Source organism: Phalangium opilio, unplaced genomic scaffold (genome assembly GCF_054372755.1).
Source record: "Phalangium opilio isolate 3A_F unplaced genomic scaffold, DU_Popi_V2 ptg000013l_1, whole genome shotgun sequence".
Lineage (NCBI taxonomy): Eukaryota > Metazoa > Arthropoda > Arachnida > Opiliones > Phalangiidae > Phalangium > Phalangium opilio.
This window is the reverse complement of record NW_028324148.1, coordinates 9,565,950-9,580,785: the sequence shown is the minus strand read 5'-3', so window position 1 is coordinate 9,580,785 and position 14,836 is coordinate 9,565,950. Positions and strand designations below refer to the sequence as shown.

Below are 14,836 nucleotides of genomic sequence, written 5' to 3'. Positions count from 1 at the left end.
GCTTCCTTTACAATTTTCAATCGTCCACCCACCGTTGATCGACCTTCCAAGAATTCAAAGTCAACGACGATTGAGTTTTTAAACCTAGGATGAGCATATGGGTTATTACTATTCCGGGGTGATGAAATGTAATTGTGTTGTTAAGTACTTACATGGTACTCGTTGGTCTCATCCTCTCTTTAACCCTATCGAAGACGTTTACTCACGATAATTTTAACAAGTTGATGGATGGTGTTCGTCATGGACGTTTAAATTTAATGAAATAAAAGAAAGAGGCAAGCAAAGATCAGTTTCATCCATTCTATAAAAGATAATTTTATTCAGCATTGTTATAATGTTGATAACAAGTCATAGCTTTTTCATCATAAGTATTATTAATATCAAGACTTCTAAAAATTTTGAAACAACTGCATTATTTTGCCATGGACATTCTCTTTTTAATCCATGGTAATGAGGATATATTCATCTACATGTATCATCAACCATTATTGTCATAAGAGGAGTTAAAAAACAATTTTCGCACCAATTATTTTGATCTCTTATAATTTCATCATGAATATCTCGAATGTCGCAAATGGTATTTAATTTTTTGAATAATGTCCCATTTTTTGTCACCAATCTACTCTTTGACTCTGAAAAATATTCAATGAAATCAATTAGAGACATATTACTGTACCTCAAATTGACCACATCGAATACATCACGAAGAGTCGGGTCGTCACTCCTAACAAAACGAGTGGACGTCGGCTCCTCGTGAGTACCGAGCCAAGCTTTTAGATTCACCACAGCAGTGATAGGGGACACAGGATTTCCAATTACTTTTCTTTCGAGTGCCAGCGCTTTTTGATTATGCGACTGCTCGTCGGGTCCTCGATTATCTTCTTGCTTTCTTCCATCACCTTGTTGAAGGCCGCTCTCAGTCCCATGTCCTGGTAGGAGGTCCCAACAGGAAGGGTCATCACTAGATCCGATAACTTCCACCAGTCCTTGCGTGGTTTATCTACTACGTCTTGTGTCTTGTAATGACGAAGCATCCAAATTTCCGTGGAATATTTTTCCACCCCCGTATACTCCGTAGTTATATCTGGTAGACCCTGTAGACTGATAACGGATGATATTTTGCCAGTTGGAGGAGGCAAGTTCGCCGATGCGTATTGGCCGAGTACGTCGAAAGCGCCACTGGGAGTATTCCCTGTAGTCGACGAACCCGGGACACCTGCAGTAGGATCGTCTCCACTCACAGGTATGTAGGACATGGAGGTGACGTTCGTGGAATGAGATGAGGAAGAACCTATCTGCGAGGTGGCGGCTTGTTCCGATTCGCTGATCAATGAGGTTAGCCAATGTTTCAAGACCGGCGTCATCTCCCGTTGAATATATGTCATGTATAAGTCGTGATCCTCGAGGAGGGAATTTAACCAGAAATCCAACCAGCCACTCAATGGCTTCGGACGTAATAGGCTCTGATTCGTCGGCGTTTTCTCGGACATTTCCTTGAAGTATTTCGTCGCGCTCTCGAGACATGATTTGATTAAGGTAAGCAAGGTTCTCATGGTATTTCGATTTTTTGAGTTCTGTAGCCACGGGAATTGATTCGACGGCATTGGAATGGTGGGAAGTATCATCTGAATCATAAAAACAAGTGGAGCACATTTTATGAAAGAATCTTAAATCGGGATCATTTTCATGAGAACGGGTACACAGAGGATCTCCAAATGGGCAATCGAAATATATTTGGCACAGGTAATAATGGTTGATAACGTGTGTTCCTTCAATCCACATCGGTATGTATTCATTTTCCGCCATCATGAAATTGAATTCTTGGTAAGACTTTGAAGATCCTTCTATGATGCTTGAATCAAAAAATCCGTCTAATACCCCAGTAGCACGAGTGTTCCGCGTTCGAGTCGGTTCGAGGTAGATTCGTCGGTTTATGGTCCAGTCGGTAGTTACGACTAAAATCCGACTCTTTTCCAACTTCAGTTGCCAACTCCGCTTTGCAGTCCGCCGTGAGAACAATAAAATAGAGTTGGCTGATAGTTGTCTTTAAGTCGGTTAATGTAATGAAGGATTAGGTCGGCTTCTCGACTCCTTACCAACTAACATGCTTTTCTATCAAATAAAGGATAACAACAAGGGTCTAGAGGTCGACATATCCGACGGCCTACCGATCACACTGAAAATTTCTGATTTTGTTGTAATTAAGCTTCTTCCGCGATTGAGTCGGTTCGAGGTGCATTCTTCGCTTTATGGCCTAGTCAGCACTTAGGACTAAAGTCCGCCTCTTATCCAACTTCAGATAACAGCTCCGCTTTAAAGTCGGCCGTGAGAACAAACAAAAAGAGTTGGCTGATAGTTACATTTTATGTCGGTTGGAGTAAGAAAGGACTAGGTCGGCTGCTCAACTCCTTACCAACTAACATGGGTTTTTATCAAAATAACAACAATTAAGGGACAAGAGGTCGGCATATCCGACTACCTACCGATCATACTAAAGATTTCAGATTTAGTTATAATGAAGCTTCTTCCGCGTTTGAGTCGGTTCGAGGTAGATTCGTCGGTTTATGGTCTAGTCGGCATTTACAACTAAAGTCCGACTCTTATCCAACTTCAGATACTAGCTCCGCTTTGAAGTTGGCCGTGAGAACAAACAAAATGAGTTGGCTGATAGTTACATTTTATGTCGGTTGGTGTAAGAAAGGATTAGGTCGGCTGCTCAACTCCTTACCAACTAACATGGGTTTTTATAAAAATAACAACAAGGGACAAGAGGTCGGCATATCCGACTTCCTACCGATCATAGTAAAGATTTCAGATTTAGTTATAATGAAGCGTCTTCCGCCTTTGAGTTGGTTCGAGGTATATTCGTCGGTTTATGGTCTAGTCGGCACTTACAACTAAAGTCCGACTCTTATCCAACTTCAGATACCAGCTCCGCTTTAAAGTCGGCCGTGAGAACAAACAAATAGAGTTGGCTGATAGTTACATTTTTTTTCGGTTGGTGTAAGAAAGGATTAGGTCGGCTGCTCAACTCCTTACCAACTTACATGGGTTTCTTATCAAATAACAACAAGGGTCGAGAGGTTGGCATATCCGACTACCTACCGATCAATACTAAACATGTCAAATTTCGTTATAATGAAGCTTCTTCCGCGTTTCAGTCGGTTCGAGGTAGATTCGTCGGTTTATGGTCTAGTTGGCACTTACAACGGAAATCCGACTTTTATCCAACTTCAGTTGCTAACTCCGCTTTGCAGTCGGCCTTGACAACAATAGAATAGAGTAGTCTGATAGTTACATTTTAAGTCGGTTAATGTAATGAAGGATTATGTTGGCTTCTCGACTCCTTACCAACTAAAATGCGTTTTTATCAAAGTGCACTAGTGTATCAACGGTTTAAGATTATCTTAAACATTAAAATAAATATAATTAATATTATATATTTTCTTCGATAATTATTAACCTTATTGCGCGTTACATCGTTTAAAAAATAACTATTGAACATTCTTGAGAGACTAGACTAATATTGACGTTTGAAATGAAGCATACGCCCATTGCTGTCTTACTCCAATCGGTACATAAGGTTTCGAATCTTAGTAATGGATAATAACAGCACAATTGCGTGAACCTTTGGTGGAAACTGCACCATTGGGAAACTAGAAGTTTCTTGTAACCCTAGCCGATCGCTAACCTTAACGATTATGAAGGAGTAGAAGCCAGTAAGTACACACTGGTGTCCATGTGGGATGGACAAAAGACCAGATGAAAGTGGTGTTTAGAAGACAGTAACTACAACCCTTAAAGCCGACCATAAACAAGCCATAAGCCGACCATAAACAATCCATAAAGCCGACCATAAACAATCCATAAAGCCGACCATAAACAATCCATAAAGCCGACCATAAACAATCCATAAAGCCAACCATAAACAATCCATAAAGCCTACCATAATCAAGTCGTAAAGCCGACCCTAATTAAGCCATAAAGCCGACCATAAACAATCCATAAAGCCTACCATAATCAAGTCGTAAAGCCGACCCTAATTAAGCCATAAAGCCGACCATAAACAAGCCATAAAGCCGACCACAAACAAGCCATCAATCCGACAAATAACAGTCGATAAAGCCGACCGCGATTAGATTAATAATCCGACCATAACCAGATAACAAAGCCGACTTCTTGTTTGATAATGTAAGAGCTGGACACGCTTACTTTTTAGAGTCGGTTAAAGTGCTGGCAAAATTTCTACGGCCGGAAGTCGGGCCAACGCTTAAACGGATAGGATATTTCGACGGTCGAAATGAAAGTTTACCGACGCTTTTACGTCAGTGTTGGTTGGACCTCGAACCGACTCCGTTGGCCCAACGTCCATTTTGCTACTGGGGTATATCCAAAAGAGCTGCACCTTTTTGAATGACCGGACAAAGAGAAGCTTCCCGAAGCTGAGGGTCCAACGTGCGTGCGATTGATGTTGGTAGTATTGGTGATGCAAGTTCCATCTCGAGGCCGTTCCCATATTAAATGATTCCCGAAACACTCCGACCATACTATCCCTACATAAATTAAAAAGTGGAGGAGGATTCATTCCTTTAAATTGGTGCGACTGTCGTCGATGAAAATTTCTTCTCATATTTATATTTATATATATAATTATTGTATACAAATATCCTAAAATGAATTGAAATTTAATCAAAAGTTGTGTACAAACATTTCTAATTTTCTAAGCTTGGTGGGAAGTGTCGAGACTCTTGACTGTCGTAAATTAAGTATTGTTGACTTTCTAAAGCTTTTAGATTAAATTTATGGATGAAAAAATTTAGTGATGGTATTTCACTTGAAAATAATTTTTTTTTCGAAATTGTGTGCTTTATTAAGTGGATATAAATATGCTGGGAGGACTATGGTACCGTAGGGGGGGGGTACAGAGGCAACGGTATAGGTATGGGGGTTACCATTCCATTCCTCTCTCTCTCTCTCCTTCAAGCTTAGTGTGCTGGTCACTGTATTTCGCGTGTATTGAATTGGGTCCTGTATAATTTTACCACATTGGAAATCACACGGAGAAATGCAAAATGATTTTGTAATTAGGTTTAGGTGTTACACATGAGGGATAGATGCAAGGTGGTGTAGGTTGGATGGGGGTAGTGTGGCAAATTTCAGTGGATGTTGAAGGGTGTGACAGATCCTTAACTCTAGTGTTGGAATTAATTGACACATTATCGTTTGTCTTTCGGTGAGTAAGCGAATAACGCTTAAGACTATCTCTCCTTGTGTATGCACAACTTATGGATGTTGAAGTGTTTGATAGACTCACAGTTGCAGAAGTTGATGACGAGTTGAGACTATTTGACACATTTTCGTTAGTCTTTCGATGAATAAGTGAATGACGTTTAAGAATCTCTCTCCTTGTGAATGATTTCCCACAAATTTCACAACTTATCTTTTCATTCACATGTTTTTCCCTCACTTGACGTTTTAACACATCTAACTGACTAAACTCTTTAAAACATATGGTGCCAGAAACCATTTCCCAGCGAGAGCTATGGTAATGTGGAACTTAATAAAACTGAATGGGTTAGTGAATTTTGTGTTGGCATTTATATACAGCCATCGCCTCAAGTGCTTTGATAGCTCCAGTACTCTTTCTCCTAATTGGGTTTTTTAAGTCTGACGGACAGACATGTAAAACATGCCCACGCTTAATTACACGTATATATATTTATAACATGTTGGGTATTTTCTCAATCAGGTTTGAGAAAATGTAAGTACGCGAAAAATTAAGTTTTTCGCGATTAATTTGACAAAGACTTTTTATACCCTCCTAATAACAAACTCGAAATGTTTCTCATCTTAACTATTTGAAACTCAAAATATAAAATGGATCTTGTCGAGAACAGATTAAGTTAATTTCTTATGATTGGAATGGTCACAGTTAACCGAGGAATGGTGTTGAAGCATAAAATTTCGAGTGTAATTGAAAATCAACGCTTAGGGGCGGGACCGTTATAAGAGTCTTCTTCAATCTCGGCAATAGGGAATGCCAACAGAACCCACGTTCGCCCCCCCCCGGTAGATTAGCCGACTTACACTGCCCCTTGCGGTGTTTCTTGGTTCTACGGAAATACACTCTGATGGTGGCCAGGCTCCATATGCTGTTTGCTTTTCCTATGGCATTACATACTCTTCTTGGTTTTAATGACACAACCCAAACGTCATCGACAAAAAATACTTATGCTCTGGTGCCAAATCCGTTTGAATTGAGTGACTATGTTATCACCTTCACCATTCTGTTCCTTGTTCTGCCGTTTTAATCGTTATGAAAAAATCATAGTATTGACTTGTATTACCCAATTGTTAAATTTAATACACTCATACTTGCGATCCATTAATAGGTACTCCCTGTTATAAAAGGGTTCTCTGTAAAGACATCGATTAAATCATTCATTCAATAGACTAAAACAAAATCTAATTCAGCATTAACATTCATTCAATAGACTATAGCAAAATCTAATTCATTATTAATATACAATAACAAGCTCAATATACAATAACAAGCTCAAAACTTAAAAGGTTTCGGTAAAATTGTGAATATAAAAACTTTTTTATTCTGTTTTGTGAGAAATAATAATTCACAAAATTTCCTTCATTCCTTCAAACTACAAGTTTCAGCTCCCACTCCAAAAGTAATTCTATTCTAAAATTTCCCATCGAAAACAACTTTGTCAGCTCTTGAGTTAAAATAAATATTCATCAAGACAATCTGGTGCAAATAGCAGAGGTCGACTCTAAAGAAATAATAATGTTGAAATTTCCACCGAAAACAACTTTATCAGCTCTGGGCCTAAATAAATAGTAATTCACACTTATAACTATCAAAGTTTTGTATTATTTATGTTCTTAATTGTTGTAAGGAGACTATCTCCCTGGTGCCGTTTTTGGTAGAGATATTACGCAATAAAATTATACTTGTATTACAACAAAAAAACAGTCAATTGACGTCGCATGTTGAACATTTTAGTTCAAGTTTATTTATCGAAAATGCACGTGTATTTCATAAAAATAAATTTAAATTTCGCCTTTTTATTTAAACTTTCCGATTTCCAAGGATTGCCTGGACTTTATTTAGACATACATTTAATTGGGTCGTTTGACACTAGAGATGTCGAACCTATAATAGATATGAAACTCTATTTTTTAGTCAAATAGTTTGAAAAAATATTCATCGAGACAATATGGTGAAAACAAACGCGGTCATAGTTCTCATTTAATCATTTTATTTTTATCATAATCTTCCTATATTTGGATAGGTAAGAAAACATTTGAAAAAACATAAAACTTTATGTGTACTTCCCAGACTGATAAGGAAAGAGATAAGATTACTACTCACGTGATTGACGTCACACCCTCGTTGCTGACTCGATAAGACGACGCCATTTTCCCATTTTCGATAGAGACTCTGGAATGGGAAGATTGTATTTCATGAGCTCTGAAATTTTAGAATAAAAATTGGATGGAACTTGGGAAGAAGTGCGGACCTCTCTGAGAGGCCTTAATGCGCTTTCCGAGTAAAAATCAGAAAGATCGTAACTAACACGGGTAAATTTGGATGCCATGAAAAAATGTGCGAGATAATCTTATGGAAAATAAACGATTATATAATTACACTGTTAAAAAATGTTGTCCAAAATTGGATGTAAATGGATCCAAACGGCTGACTCTGAGACAGCACAGTTTATCGTCTATTTTTGGATAACGTAATTTGTGTCCAAAAAGGGACGGCCAAATGATAAGCCAGATTGGGAGTCTCATCCAAAATTGGATCCTGAATCATCTATTAAGGGATCAACAATTACCCAGAAATGGACAGGATGTTATCCAATTTTTACGCAAATGGACAAAAATGCACTAGTATCCTCCCAATAATGGACTAAATTCAAAACAAGATTGGACAAATTTCTAAACGATGTCAAGCTCATATTGGACTAATATCGAGCTCATATTGGACTAATATCGAGCTCATATTGGACTAATATCGAGCTCATATTGGACTAATATCGAGCTCATATTGGACTAATATCGAGCTTATATTGGACTAATATCGAGCCCATATTGGACTAATATCGAGCCCGTATTGGACTAATATAGAGCTCATATTGGGCTAATATCGAGCTCAAATTGGACTAATATCGAGCCCATATTGGACTAATATTGAACCCATATTGGACTAATATCGAGCCCATATTGGACTAATATTGAACCCATATTGGACTAATATCGAACCCATATTGGACTAATATCGAACCCATATTGGACTAATATCGAGCCCATATTGGTGTAATACCTAACCAACACTGAACAAATGTCGAAAAATATCGGGCTCATATGAAGCCAATATGGATGCTAGATTCTTTACTTCACCGAGTGATGTATGCTATGGAGAGGTTCTGTTCTCGACGCATCCATCTGTCTTTGTGTGTGCCTGTCTGTCGGTTGTTACACCCCAAGAGATTGCTTTCGCAGATTCCTAATCTGAACAAAAGTGTTCTCAATTTCACAGTTCAAGTGTTCAAAATTCACAGTTAACGGAATTGTGGAATATTGGCAAACTGTACAACCGCAGGTACACTGACCACTATTCTCTTTTCAGTCATCCCCAATCTAACTACACCATTTTGTGGTCTTTTAGACACTCGCGAAAGAGGTATATTCTAGGAGTCAAACGTCAATATTAGCTAGGTTCAAATGATAATAGGGAAAACCTCTCTTAAAACGATACAACTAAAAGTATGATAAGTAACTCTCGATAAAAATAAATAATATGAAATAATTTTAATAAAACATTTGAGAAAAACCTATCTTTACCAAAAAATCCGTAGTCAAAGTTTATATAGGACAAGTAAGGAAGATTGTGTGAAGTCGATACACTGGATATATTTCACAGTTTATTTAAAGCGAGTAATAAAGACTGTACAGTACCATGAAGCTCTTTCCAAAGTTAATGTATGACTAGTACTGATATCGTTAGTTAATTAAAGTGGAATAAAGAAGTCGTTTTGAGGTAAATGACCCAAAGATGTTTCAAGCGTGACTTTCTGAAATATTGTATGGGGAGTAGATTTTTACCTCTCTGGGGAGAGGCTTTGTATCTAACGTGTTTGTGTTTTACGTTAACTTCTGCAATTGCTTATCAATAAAGAGAAATGATTAATGAGAAATAGGTAAATATTTATGTAGGTGATGCTCAAATATCATTTCGCTCCCCCTTATTGCCTTAATCCTTTTATATACCTTAACCCCTCTTTGTTCGAGTCTAGGGTGTTTATGTTGCGATATGGATGGGTTTCCCACCAAGAATCGAAGGCATCCATTTTTGGATTAAAGCTACCATTTTTGGACCCTTACATCACTTGCCATCCAAATTTGGACTATTTGTGCAAATTTGGATAAGGCGGTTGTTTAAATGGTCAAAAGATAAGGTTTTAAAATGGGCTTAAAATATTAATTTGATTAAACCTACGTAAAATAATTAGAAACACATATCATTCAAACATTTTCTTTTTATTCGAGATTCTACAAATATTGTTTAACATTTAACACTATCCCTCGCCTACAAAATGTAGAACTTAAAAACGTTTTATTAATTAATGAAAGTCTGCGAAATACTTATTCGCGAAATAATTATTCGCGTCATTGGATCTCATGTGATAATGAACTTCGTGAAACATTAAACTGTGAGTGTTATCACACAGACACTCGGCTAACCTGCAAATCTGTAGGGCCTTGAATATATAATGCATAGCTATGTCGTTTTCATCGCTATAATTTTTCCTTACGGTTTTGTTAGTTTTATATACCATAAACATACACATATGAAGAGCTAAGTTCAGAACTCTTAAGTACTAGTATGAACAATGAATCCGTATCCTCCGTAACAAAAGGTACGAAATTTACATCCCTCCTCATTGCGAGGATGGCAACTCCCTAACTGGCAAATATTTGGGGTTGGCATTCCGTACATTTTGTGCGGTGTTAGGTGTACGGGAAATACGTGTATAAGTCGTGATCCTCGAGGAGGGAATTTAACCAGAAATCCAACCAACCACTCAATGGCTTCGGACGTAATAGGCTCTGATTCGTCGGCGTTTTCTCGGACATTTCCTTGAAGTATTTCGTCGCGCTCTCGAGACATGATTTGATTAAGGTAAGCAAAGTTCTCATGGTATTTCGATTTTTTGAGTTCTGTAGCCACGGGAATTGACTGGACGGCATGGGAATGGTTGGAAGTATCATCTGAATCCCCCGCAAATTCTTTCAATTTGAATTGATGAACCTTCTTATTTAGGATACATGGAAACTGTCTAGCAAACATATCAATTAATGACACTGCGGAAAATTGCACTGTAGAAGTTAGTAATCTGTACATCGCTAAGTGTTTCAAACCAAAATTTATATTAGGGCCATTAACGTATTGCCATATATAGCCTTCACCATCGGCTACATTATAGACTTCGTTCGGTGTGGGGTTTATTAGTAAATCCCCCGTTTCGGGATCTGTAGTCCTTTCAGATTTTCCGTAATCTTTATCCCATCCGATAGCAGCAAATTTTTCAATTCGTCTTAAGTTGTTTCGTCTAACGGCGGCTTCTAAAGTAATGGGTGAATTCAATCTACCACCCTCACTACAACGGATAGGGCAGGAAGACGTGTCCGGCGTATTGTCAGTTTCGGAGAACGCTATTGATTCGTTCCTGTTGGTGTAAAAAATTAACCGGATACTCTGATTATAAGTCTGGATACAAATGCATATGCAAGGGTTAACTGTATTGTTAAGAGTATACTTTCAATTTGACAGAGTCCATTTCTAAGTGATGACACGTGGATATCGTTAGCTGGGGTGAAAAGCTTGAAGAGTCGTAAAATGGCTTATCTTTTAAACTACCACGTCTTTTATAGGATCTTATCGCGAGACGATCGGATTCTAATCTCATAAAGATGACGTTCTTAAAGATGACTTATCGCAATGTTCTACCATGTAGGATCAACATGGTTTAATAAATCTCCAAATGAAATTTTACCAATTCAGAGCTCTGTGTTAGGTCTTTTTACCTCTCCGTGTGACGTAGTCCAGGAGAGGTTCTGTAACGGCCGTGTCTGTCTGTGTGTGTGTGTGTGTGTGTGTGTGTGTGTCTGTCTGTGTGTCTGTCTGTCCGTTGTTACACCCACGTGACCGCGTTCGCAGTTTGCGTATCGGAGCAAACGTGTTCCCAATTTCCGGACCGCATTGACAGTTCACAGAAATTTGGAAAATTGTATTTCTCTCCTTTGGCTAGTCTATACTTGAGTTCTCACACCACCATGTTTGGTCTTCGTCCATCCCATATGAACACCGGTCTGGTACTTTTCTGGCTTCCACCACCACCATCTTCTATTCTTTGTCAATCCCACATTGACACCAGTCTGCACTTACACTGGCTTCTAACACCACCATCCACAAAGTCTGTTCCACATAGACACCAATCTATATCATTGGCTTCTACTCCATTATCATCGTTTGGTTTTAGGATATACGCGGCGATCAGCTAGGGTTACGAGAAACGTCTAGCCTCCCTAAGGTGGGATCTCCACCAAAGGTTTTCGCAATTGCGCTTTTTCCTTACTATTATAATGGAATCGAATCGTATATATACCCCAAATTTGAAAAAAGCGGGCAAGAGGGGTACCCTTCACTTTAAACGTCAATATTAGCAAAGTTTGAGATGATAATAGGTATAACTTTATTTTAAACGATTTAACTATTATTAATGTTAATTATTGAAGATTAAAATAATTAAAAATAATTATATTTATTTAAATATTAAAGATAAATCTCTCGTGCAAAGAGAGAGATTATCATTGCCTCCTATATCTACCAAGGCCCGTGCATGCGATATATTTCCTTCATTGCCTCCTATATCTATCAAGGCCTGTGCATTGTGATATATTTCATTCATTGCCTCCTATATCTATTAAGGCCCGTGCATTACGATATATTTTTCAAAACAACAACAAAAATGGGAAGCTCCTCTCAGAAACATAATAATTTCTTTTCTCTGTATATGAAATGAAAATATGGATAATATTGCTCTCCTTCTTTAATGGTATGAATCCTTGCCTGTCTATTAATATTTTACATAAGAGAAATACGTATTTAGCGAAGCCTAGAGAGGATAAACATAAGCGAGATTGTTTCGGAAAAAAAATACTGCTTCCACTAATGGGTTTATACTCCTTGTTACTGTTGTATAGAGTAATCTTGATAAAAGCTTAAAAAATTACGAGAGGACAGATCTTTTTTATCCTTTTGTTTTATTCTTAATAAGAATATAAAACATTTATTTTGTATCAAAAAATATTTTTTGGTGCTGAGATTGCTTTAGAAAAATCCAAACGGTTAGGCATTGGTAAAAAAGACATGTGTAAGCTATTTGCAGAGATGATAATTGTTTTACATGTTTTAAATAAAACTGAAGCTTCCATTATTGTGTTTATGCTCCTTGTTTGTTTCTCTGAAAACCATCTAGGTGTAGATAACAGTTAGACCAAAAATTTCAAAAAAACCTATTTGAAAATAGACCTTTTAAATTTGCGGGAGCCATTCTTGAGAATTTTTCTTTGCTTGTAGGTTGTCAATTTATCTACCAGTAAATATTTGTGTTTGGAAGTTGGATATTAAGTCAAATTAAGTGGTTGTAAAGAGCCAGCAGGTTTTTGCCGCTCCTTTTTGTGAGTATTCGATTTTTGTATGTAAAATGGAGGAAGATAATGTTGAGAGTAAGGATGAAATGCGGAAGCGCAAAGCGCGGGAAAGGATGAGGGCAAAAAGGTCGACGTTTTCATTGGATACTTAAGTTTATATAATCTTCTCGACACGGAGAGGTAATATTTTGGTTTTCCCGACTTGTTATACTCATAATTTGATAAGATATTGATTATTGCGGTGGTGGTGTGAAAATTGATTGGAGTGTTTGAGAATATGAGAGGGAAAAACCAGAGTACTTTATAATAGTCAGTTTTGAATTGTATTTATTCGTGTTTTATTTGTTCATTTCTTTAATCAAAATTTCAGATGCTATAATATTTTCTAAGTCGCTATTTTCAAATGCAGTTTTTATTTTTTTTGATTTTTCTTTACTTTCGGGTCTTCTCCTTTTATCACCCATTCTCGCGTTTATATTGCGTGTATTGGTGGTGGAGCCGTCAGGGGATGTTGGTTGATCTTGGAATGTTGGTTGAACATCGTCACTCGTCTTAAGAAGCGGGGTTGATGTTGATTGGTCTTGGAATGTTGGTTGGACACCGTCACTCGTCTTTAAAAACGTGAGAAAATTTTCACACTCTTCATCCTCTCTGTCATCAACGCCAACAACTCTGGGCTCTGGCCACAATCTGTAGAGAGAGAACATTTAACTTCTTGTCCAGCCGGTTATTATATTAATAAACCAAAAAAAATCTTACTTTAATAAAATGTTTGGATATAGGTCCAATCCTCTCATATATTTTTTCGATTGATACGTGCGTAGCTAAATGAACATCAAAATAACCCTTCTTCTCTTCCACTACGGTTTCCTGGCAAAACCAGTTTCAGTATTTTTTTACTATTATTTCCAACATTCTGAAGGAAAATGGGGATATCTCCGGTCTTCCATCAATTTTGGTCCTTATTACTGAAAACCCGACTATTGAAACGGTCTTACTCATATCAACTTGTTCCGCCATTGTTTAATACTATCAATTAGAAGGGAGTTTAACTTGGTTGAAATAGAAGAAGACAATATAGAAAATTTACATTGTAACCCCTTTTTATACTAAATTTCTAGTCACTCGACACTCGAGTTGGGTGAAAATATTGTTTGTGTATAAAATAAACCTAAATTATCGACATTAGAAGTTGAAATATTGAATCAATAGAACAGTGTGGGTTTAAATACAATCAGCATTGAATTTAATAAATCACCCAAGTTGTTGAGAGTAGAAATTAAAGCCCCGCGCAAAAAGATTCAAGATGAAAATAAACAGTATAAGATGAAGGGTATTTTCATTTTCAAATATTCCACAACCTCTCGAGATATTAAAAGGGTTAATTGACGTTATATGTTAAATATTGTATGAGTTTAATAAATCACATAGGTTGTTGAGTTCGTAGGGTTAATTGATGTTATATGTTAAATATTGTATGAGTTTTCACAATAAGGTAGACTTTTATTCATCAAAAACGTAAAATTTAATTATTTCTTAAATTAAATTGACTTAGAAGAGAAAAATGAGGTCAATTTGATTGACTCGAACAGCGCGCAGTTATCATGTTTATTGTGATATTTGCATATCAATTCAAAACCACATTTTGGAAGGGAACTAAACTTAGGGCATCCTGTCTGTGTTGGTACAGTTTTGTTCAAGAAACCGAGATGAAAGTATTGTAGCTTTTACAGATGGGCAGTTGTTAGGGTCACGATGGAAAGGGCAACCTTGCGGTTTCCTGTATTTCAATGATGAAAATTTGCGACATCGTAGGTCCTCAATATTGACTACATTCAGATTTAAATAGTCGACAGATATTCGCACTTCTCCAACCCTTTCGCGTAAAATTGTGTGGACCTTTTTTGGATTGCTTCCACTATCTCCTGCTGATTGTTGTATTCGTGATTACCTACATACCAATGTATGTCGCAGATATTCCTCTCTAACCATCTACATTGTCTTTTATCCTCATAAGGAAGGTCGTTAAAGGGGATTGGTGGTTTAATTGTCCAGACTTGGCTTTCACACGTCTCTGATACGAAAATAGCAATCTCTTTAA

The 14,836-nt window shown here is 37.3% G+C and overlaps 2 protein-coding genes and 2 long non-coding RNA genes across 4 annotated transcripts; all 4 read right to left on the bottom strand.

The window, feature by feature from the left end:
• Positions 1-398: 398 nt before the first annotated feature.
• On the bottom strand, positions 399-5,725 carry LOC149708873 (uncharacterized). The gene is made up of 4 exons (XM_089864353.1): positions 4,709-5,725; positions 4,406-4,553; positions 820-1,625; positions 399-632 (listed from the first exon to the last, which is right to left on the bottom strand). Coding segments are annotated over exons 1-4 (969 nt in total). The 5' UTR covers positions 4,711-5,725; the 3' UTR covers positions 399-619.
• A 4,884-nt stretch (positions 5,726-10,609) lies between these two features.
• LOC149708872 (uncharacterized) lies at positions 10,610-11,099 on the bottom strand. Its single transcript, XR_016381231.1, has 2 exons — positions 10,839-11,099; positions 10,610-10,748 (listed from the first exon to the last, which is right to left on the bottom strand). It is a non-coding gene; the product is annotated as an uncharacterized LOC149708872 (long non-coding RNA).
• Positions 11,100-12,326: 1,227 nt separating this feature from the next.
• On the bottom strand, positions 12,327-12,946 carry LOC149708871 (uncharacterized). Its single transcript, XR_016381232.1, has 2 exons — positions 12,614-12,946; positions 12,327-12,556 (listed from the first exon to the last, which is right to left on the bottom strand). It is a non-coding gene; the product is annotated as an uncharacterized LOC149708871 (long non-coding RNA).
• Positions 12,947-13,035: 89 nt separating this feature from the next.
• On the bottom strand, positions 13,036-13,614 carry LOC149708870 (uncharacterized). Its single transcript, XM_089864348.1, has 2 exons — positions 13,495-13,614; positions 13,036-13,425 (listed from the first exon to the last, which is right to left on the bottom strand). The coding sequence occupies exons 1-2, from the start codon at positions 13,530-13,532 to the stop codon at positions 13,074-13,076; spliced, it is 390 nt and encodes a 129-aa protein (XP_089720474.1). The 5' UTR covers positions 13,533-13,614; the 3' UTR covers positions 13,036-13,073.
• Positions 13,615-14,836: the final 1,222 nt, after the last annotated feature.

Coding starts and splice junctions, on each gene's coding strand:
- LOC149708870 (XM_089864348.1), bottom strand. CDS start 13,532: ATGAGAGGATTGGACCTATATCCAAACATTTTATTAAA. Junction 13,426..13,494: donor TATCCAAACATTTTATTAAA/GTAAGATTTTTT, acceptor CTCTCTCTACAG/ATTGTGGCCAGAGCCCAGAG.
- LOC149708873 (XM_089864353.1), bottom strand. Junction 1,626..4,405: donor TTGTCCGGTCATTCAAAAAG/GTGCAGCTCTTT, acceptor TTTATGATTCAG/ATGATACTTCCCACCATTCC.